This window comes from Chiloscyllium punctatum, chromosome 45 (assembly GCF_047496795.1).
Source record: "Chiloscyllium punctatum isolate Juve2018m chromosome 45, sChiPun1.3, whole genome shotgun sequence".
Lineage (NCBI taxonomy): Eukaryota > Metazoa > Chordata > Chondrichthyes > Orectolobiformes > Hemiscylliidae > Chiloscyllium > Chiloscyllium punctatum.
In genome coordinates, this window is record NC_092783.1 from 15,589,157 (window position 1) to 15,597,314 (window position 8,158).

General features: G+C 42.3%; 1 protein-coding gene across 1 annotated transcript; it reads left to right on the plus strand.

Moving 5' to 3' along the window:
• Window positions 1-773: 773 nt before the first annotated feature.
• On the plus strand, window positions 774-7,716 carry LOC140467060 (uncharacterized). Its single transcript, XM_072563122.1, has 5 exons — window positions 774-872; window positions 3,297-3,424; window positions 4,794-4,883; window positions 6,288-6,362; window positions 7,220-7,716. Exons 1-5 carry the CDS (start codon window positions 774-776, stop codon window positions 7,626-7,628), a joined length of 801 nt encoding a protein of 266 aa, XP_072419223.1. The 3' UTR covers window positions 7,629-7,716.
• Window positions 7,717-8,158: the final 442 nt, after the last annotated feature.

Below are 8,158 nucleotides of genomic sequence, written 5' to 3' on the forward strand. Positions count from 1 at the left end.
TTGGGGGCCGGGGAAACGGAAGTCTTGGAGGAGGTGGAGGGCGTGGGGTGGTGTCTCGAACATATGTGGGGAGTTCCTGGACTAGGGGGGATAGGACAGTGTCGAGGTAGTAGAGATGAGTTCAGTGGGTCAGGAGCATGCAGAGACAATGGGTCGGCCAGGTTGGTCAGGCTTGTGGATCCTGGGAAGGAGGTAGAACCGGGCGGTACGGGGTTCCCGGACTATGAGGTTGGAAGCTGTGGGTGGGAGATCTCCTGAGGTGATGAGGTTCTGTATGGTCTGGGAGATGATGGTTTGGTGATGAGGGGGTGGGGTCTTCCGCCTCAGAACACTTCAACCCCAGGGCATCAATGTGGACTTCAACCGTTTCCTCATTTCCCCTTCCACCACCTCACCCTAGTTCCAAACTTCCAGCTCAGCACTGTCCCCATGACTTGTCCGGACTTGTCCTACCTGCCTATCTCCTTTTCCACCTATCCACTCCACCCTCTCCTCCCTTAACCATCACCTTCATCCCCTCCTCGCTCACCCATTGTATTCTATGCTACTTTCTCCCCACCCCCACCCCCACCCTCCTCTAGCTTATCTCTCCACGCTTCAGGCCCACTGCCTTTATTCCTGATGAAGGGCTTTTGCCCGAAACATCAATTTCGCTCCACCTCATTTTTAGGTATGCCCAGTGCTGCTCCTGGCATGCCCTCCTGCACTCTCCATTGACCCAGGGTTGATCCCCTGGCTTGATCGTAATGGTTGAGTGGGGGAAATGCTGGGCGATGACGTTGCAGTTTGTGTTTGACTACAATTCTGCTGCTGCTGCTAAAAGTCCACAGGTTCAGTCTGTCAGCTATGTCCTTTATGACCTGTCCAGCTCAGTTAGTAATGCCAGCTGCTGAGGCAGTCCTGGTGATGGACATTGACACCCTCCCATCCAGCCAAGGTTCTGTGACATTGTTGTCCCCAATTCTTCTTCAAAATGGAGTACAGCATGGAGGATAATTCGTGATTCGTGAGCTCAGAGAGGGTTGAAAGGTGCAGACTGCACTTGGTATTCAACAGAAGATTTCCTGTCCACATTTGGCCTGATGCTATGATACCTAATGAGACCAGAGTTAATGTTAACAACTCTCAATACATCTGTCCTTTCGATGGGATGGGAAACGTGCGGGGCTGATGCAATTTCAGTTTCTTGCAGCTTTTCAGCAAAGAAGTGAGCATTACTTGACGTAAATTAAAGTTCTCTTAACTTGCAGAAAAAAACGATTTCTCCCTGTGTACTTGTGAACATGGAAAAGACGCAGTGCCATTCACAGGGAGAAAACTGGGTTAGTAAGGGATGCCAATTAGATGCCATGCTGGCCCAGAGAATGAAAGGATTAAAATCAGGGTGGGCATAAACCATTGAGGAAAAATCTGGTATGATCACTTCCAGGAGGAACAGGAAATAATGGCCAGACGTTAAACACCTGAACTACAACTGGTGGCAAAGTTGGGCCAACCAGGTTAATTATCAGTAGAGAAAATTCAAAATAACAGGATCACTGCCAACAATTCATATGCATTTAGGATCCTGCATTTAGCATTGCCGGTTAGGGAACTGACCATATTGGGTGCAAAAGCAAGGTGGAAGTCAATGACGATTTGAAGTACAGCAGTTGTGTCTGAAATTCGCCTCAGAGTTAGATTCAACATCAGCATGGTGAACATTCAAATTCGCAGCAGAACGTCACTGATGGCAAGGGTACAGAGACTGTGCTAAGGCTGAAGGGAAAGGCTTTGGTATTCTCAATGTTTAACTGAAAGAAATTACACCTCATTTGTAGTTAATTCAATAAGTTATCAGTTTTGGTTCTTTGCAGTATCAAGTAAATGTGACTTCTGACAACGCACATTGACAAAGGCAACGAGTGACAGGCAATAAATGCTGGCCAGTTAGCGATGCACATGTCCCACAGGTGACTGAAAGAGAAATCCACAAGTAAATGCTGAACTCATTGTCTGACACCACACAATAATATGGTAGTATGATGATGGCTCAGTGGTTAGCACTGCTGCCTCACAGTACCAGGGACCAGGGCACAATTCCAGTGACTGTGTGGAGTCCTCCATAAGATCATATGACATCGGAGCTGAAATTAGGCCATTCGGCCCACTGAGCTCACTCTGCCAATCAATCATGGCTGATCAGTTTTTCAATCCCGTTTTCCTGCTTTCTCCTTGGAACATTTGATCCCCTTGGCAATCAAGAACTTATCTTTCTCTGTTTAAATATACTCAATGACCTTTTGTCCACAGCCTTCTGTGGCAATGAATTCCACAAGTTCACTACTCTCTGGCTAAAGAAGTTTCTACTTATCTCCAATATAAAAGGTCTTCTCTTTACTTTAAGGCTCTGCCCTCAGGTTCTCATCTCTCTAACCAATGGAAACATCTTCCGAACGTGCACTCTGTCCAGGCCGTTCAGTATTCTGTAAGTTTTAATCAGATTCCCTCTCATCCTTCTAAATTCTGTCGAATATAGTTCCAGAGTCCTCAAACATTCCGCACATGATAAGCCTTTCACTCCTGTGATTATTCTTGTGAATCTCCTCTGGACCTGCTCCAGGGCCAGTACATCTTTCCTGAGGTATAGGATCCAAAGTTGCTAACAATACTCTAAATGTAGTCTGACCAGAGCCTTATAAAGCCTCAGAAGTACATACCTGCTTTTATATTCTAGTTCTCTCAAGACGAATGACAACATTGTATTTGCGTTCCTAAACACCGACTGAACCTGTAAGGTTACCTTAAGAGAAATCTGGACTAGGAATCCCAAATCTCTTTCCACTTCTGATTTTTGTATTTCCTCCCAATTTAGAAAATACCCCATGCCTCTATTTGTTCTATCATGTCTGTATGGATTTCTGCTGGGTGCTCCGCTTTCCTCAGTAGTCGAAAGAGGAGTAGGTTAGATGGATTGGCCATGCTAAATTGTCCATAGTGTCCAGGAACATGCAGGCTCAGTGGATTTGCCATGCTACATGTGGGCTTATGGGGATAGAGTACAGAGCTGAGTCTGGGTGGGATGCTCTTCTGAGGGTTGGTGTTGTTTCACTGAGCCCAATTGGCTCTTTCCCCATGGTAGGGATTCTATGAAATCTCCAAAGGCAATAAACCAACACACTGGTTAGAGAGTTTCTGAAAGCTCATGCTCACCCTCTTAAGATCAATTAGAGAATGACAATAAATGCTTACCTAACCAGTAACACCCACAAACTGAAACAGATTTTTTAAAATGCTGAATATGGTGAAATGCCCAGTATTTGCACAGTGATTGGCTGAATGATCATTCTCATAGCCACTGTGAAACATATATTAAGGAGCAGCTGAGTCTCAGTTTTTACCTCAAACAGAGTCATAACATCGCAGCGATACCTCCAAGAGCCAGGTAAGATTCAAATAACTAATTCTTCACTTCTTTTGTAATTTGTATAAACTCTAAGTGAGTGTGAGATGAAGCATATCTCCATTATCAGAGTTTGGCTTGCAATAAGATGTGAGATTGTGATTTCCTAATTAGACTTCTGTCAAGTGCCATAGTGCTACTTGATGTGGCTTTGAGGAATGGCACTCTCCGTTAGTGCAGGGTCATGGGTAGAACTATTCTCAAACTTTTTCAGTTGCAAGGATGGCTAATATTTCTGGTACAAATTTCTGGTACAGGGACATACTTGGGGTTCTAATCATCTAAGCTTATCTGGGAATCTCCTGAAATTTCCCACAAGGTCTTCTCGATTTCCACTACAAATTCCCTTTCCCTTTTATTTTGGAGAATCTTTACGATCTGTTCCACTTGCACCTCCTCCATTTTTCCTACTGGGAACAGCTCAGGTTCAGCCTGGTCTGTGCGTTTAGAAAGTTATCCACCCAACTGGACTGCCAGTTCAAACTGAATGTGTTCCTCATATCTTTGTCTCGGACACTCCACACTCCCTCCAAAGGCAGCTTAAACATCCAAACAAAGTGCAAACCTTTTTTTCAAATCCAAGTAAAATTGGAAACAAACTTCACAATGATTATTGACTTTTCTAATGCCCAGTTTAGTTAACAGTAATAAACAGAAAAGGTGAAAGAAAAGGAAACAAATACATTTTTATTTGTTCATGAATGATTGCAGCGGGCTCTTCATTTCGAATCTTAAATTTCTGAAGATTCCAGAACAGTGCAGAGTTCACAACCCCAATCATCAGGGAATAATTTAATTATTTGAGGCGGCACGGTGGCTCAGTGGTTAGCACTGCTGCCTCACAGCGCCAGGGACCCGGTTCAATTCCAGCCTCGGGCGTCTGTCTGTGTGGAGTTTGCACATTCTCCCCGTGTCTGTGTGGGTTCCCTCTGGGTGCTCCAGTTTCCTCCCACAGTCCAAAGATGTGCAGGTTAGGTGAATTGGTCATGCTAAATTGCCCATAGAGTTTGATGCATTAATTAGGGAGATGGGTTACTCTTCGGAAAGTCGGTGTGGACTAGTTGGGCCGAAGGGCCTGTTTCCACGCTGTAGGGAATTTAATCTAATTTAGTCTATGTGGATGCCAGGACATTGAGCGAATATAAGGAGAAGACAGACATATTTTTCATTAGTAATGGGTTGAAGGGTTATGGGGAACAGGCAGGAAAGGGTAAATGAAGCCAAAGTGAGATCAATCTTGATTGTATAGAATGTCAAAGGAGGCTTGAGGAGCTGAATTGCCTATTGCCAGTTCTTACAACTTTTAAAGCTGCTTTTGTTCTTGAAAATAACTTTACATTCTCATTTACAGAATGGGAAACGCCTCAACAAACTTTTCAAACACTGGAAATATAACTGTCAGAGCAAGCCCAAATGCAGGTCTTCGTCAGGCAAGCCCAGTGTAAGTGTGTTCTACATATTTGCCTCCAACGTAGTATCATTCTTTACGGTTAACCAAGTGACAAGGTTTCAGTCAAGTTTCTTCAGCTGTTGTATTTTCACTGTCCCCTTGTCCAAGTTTAATCCTTCAAATGATTGATTATCTGAAAAGCAAAAAAAGTTTGCTTATTGACTATTCTTAAGTCAAATTTATTGTTTGTGAGTTTGCACAAAGATTAGGTGTGGGCTCCCTTTATCCTATTGTTTCCTTCCAGTCTACAATTCCAAGATGTGATATTCAACAGTAAATGGAATTTCTACGTTGAGGAAAAAATATTTGCTATTTGTTAATGGTGCAACAATGTGTTTTACATCAATGCCAATGATAAGAATTGGCCTGATGAAGGAGCGGCGCTCCAAAAGCTAGTGCTTCCAATTAAACCTATTGGACTATAACCTGGTGCTGTGTGATTTTTAACTTTGTATCCCCTGCAAAGCTCATGAACAGGAATGTGTTTATATTGGAATAAAGAGAAAAAAAGAGAATTGGAACTCTGCAACTAAAAGAAATTGGTCAACATGGAGGCCAAAGAAGCTGCAAATATGTAAAAGACCTAATCAGGGACTAGCCAATTGGGACTTTTGAGATAGGCCTGAGATTCAATTTGTCCTCTGCGGTTAAAAAGGTATGTCAAAGCAGTTCAGCTTGAAATCATCACAACAGCTCACAAGAACATCAATGAAATAGAAAAAAAGACAATATTTAAAATGAGTGACAGGGAAGTGCTGATTAGTTGGCTGAGTCCATTTACCAGTAGTGATTATTGGTTAATCACCAGGACAAAGTATCCAGGCTGATTTCATCCTGTGCTGAAAAATGTGTTGCTGGAAAAGCGCAGCAGGTCAGGCAGCATGCAACAAGCAGGAGAATTGACGTTTCGGACATAAACCCTTCTTCAGGCCTGAAACGTTGATTCTCCTGCTCCTTGGATGCTGCCTGACCTGCTGCGCCTTTCCAGCAACACATTTTTCAGCTCTGATTTCCAGCATCTACAGTCCTCACTTTCTGCTAGTTGATTTCATCCTGTTCCAGGACAAAGACAGTTGTTGCACCCTTGTCTGTCCTAATTGAGGTCAGCTCTCTCAATACCAATGTGTATCATACCATGGCTCACTTTTACACTGGTCAGTGCTTTCATACACGTATCCATCAGGTAGGGTCGAACATAATGTTGAACATATTCCTGGAGATTTCATCACACGACTGCAGCCTTCATATGCCTATCCGCACTGTTCTAAAGCTGGTGCCTGTGCTGGTCAAAGTTCACATCACACAAAGAGTTCGCAACTCCACAGTCAGCAAGCCTTCCTTCCCAATTTGATTTGATGTTTTTCTTTGAGAGTTAACTTGTGTTCTCTTTTACAGCCAACAAGCAGCTGACAAGACTGCCTGCATTTATATCAAAAATGATACAAACAACATCGAGCTGACTGACCCAGAGTATGTACGCTTTCTACCTTGCTGCATTCTTGTTGTAAAAAGCATAAATAAAGAAGAAATAATCAGATCAATTTGGTACAAAGTCCTTCAGATCTGCAAGGTCTTAACTTTGATTCCCTGCATGGAGACATTTCATTAACTTCAGCCAGAGCAGTGGTCTGTGTGTGCGCCAAGGGATTTCAGTGTTGCTCATTGAAGGAGGAGCTGATCTGTTGTTAAGTCTGGAAAGCTAATGCATCCAAATAAACTTGTTTGACTATAGCCTAGTGCTGTGCGAAAATCAAACACGATTAACATTGGACATGACAAAGCAATATCATATGAGCTCAAACACTCCTTGGCATTTGAGTAATTTTAGCCCCAGATATCCATGGGAGTACTTTTAGATGGAAAGTGTCCAGACTTTTGCTAAAGCAGAATGTTTGCCATGAATATCAACCTGACTAATATCAATTCTTGGGATTGGAGATATATGACTGAATTTGTTTGGTGCTCCCGAAATTAAGATTAGGGGTCACATGCAACATTGGTGGGATACAGCTTTTGTTTCATCGCTCATTTTCTGTACCAGAATCAATATCCTTTAGATGAATTGTAGTGCGAAGTGCTAACCTTTTACAATTTGCAAGTTGACTTTGATGGCCTATTCTTCAGGCATCTCAACTACCCAGAACAGATGAGGACAAGAGCAGGATTGACTTCATTACCACAATCCATGCACCCAACTCAACATGAATCTTGTCTCATGTTCCTCACTGTCCTGCTACAAGAACAGCAACATTACTCAATGGAATTCCTCTGAATTCTCTAATTGAAACAATATAAGCTAATCAATTAATGTCTTTTCTTGTTTGCAGACATTTCATTGTGAAAGGTAAATTATTGTCAACACTGGAGAATGTTGAAAAAGGCAAAGAAAAGACAATTTCCTTCATGGAAGGATCAGAAGAAGGTTGTGCTGGGATCCTTGGGTACCAATGTGGTGACAACCAACTGCTGGTACTCTTCTACAAACCATCCACCTACAGTGATACAGATCCTCCAGTGTGTGTTTTGAGTATTCAAGATAAGAAAGTAACACTGAATGAGAATCTGTACAAAACTATGCTTCAGGAAGAGCCATCCTCAAGCACGATGTCCAAGAAATCAATCAGAGAAATAGAGTATCTGCAGATCCTGAAGATTAAAAATCTCCAAATCACTTGTATGTTGGAGGGTACTGATGCTATAAGTGTAACCATCAAAAATGAGAAAAGCCACAAATAACCAACATTGTTACTTTCTGTGTTGAGTCACTTAAAACATTCAACAGTCAGTGCATTGCCTCATTAATTCAGACTCTCAATAAAAAAATTATCAGTTAAACATGTGTGCATGTTCATGTGTTGTCTGTAAGTTTCAGTGTTACCTTAAGCTATTCTCATGCAAAACTCTCTCCTGTTTTAATTTGATCAAGTCCAAAATTTCAATATACTTTCCGATACACAAATATTTGCTCTGCTGTCCTTTTCAAAGACTGAAATACATCAGAACTTGAAGGACAATTGTGTAATATTTCTATGGAAAGACCAGCCGCAGGGTTAAAGGAACAATCTTTGACATCCATGGGACAGCTCACCTGAAAGACAGAATCTCCACTCTATTGTAGTGTCAACCTCGGTTTTGTAGTCAATTCTGAATGGATCTAGAACCTACAATATTCCAGCACGCAGGCAAGCACACTACAGCAACATTTGACACCCAATGATATCCAGGAACAAAAATAAATGTGCCAAATTGGCATAAATTAGCATCAT

Bases quoted from the DNA above. Each gene is read 5' to 3' on its own strand.
- LOC140467060 (XM_072563122.1), top strand. From the start codon at position 774: ATGACGTTGCAGTTTGTGTTTGACTACAATTCTGCTGCTGCTGCTAAA. The intron at 3,425-4,793 runs GTAAGATTCAAA...TCTCATTTACAG, and splicing joins GCGATACCTCCAAGAGCCAG to AATGGGAAACGCCTCAACAA. The intron at 4,884-6,287 runs GTAAGTGTGTTC...TCTCTTTTACAG, and splicing joins CTTCGTCAGGCAAGCCCAGT to CCAACAAGCAGCTGACAAGA.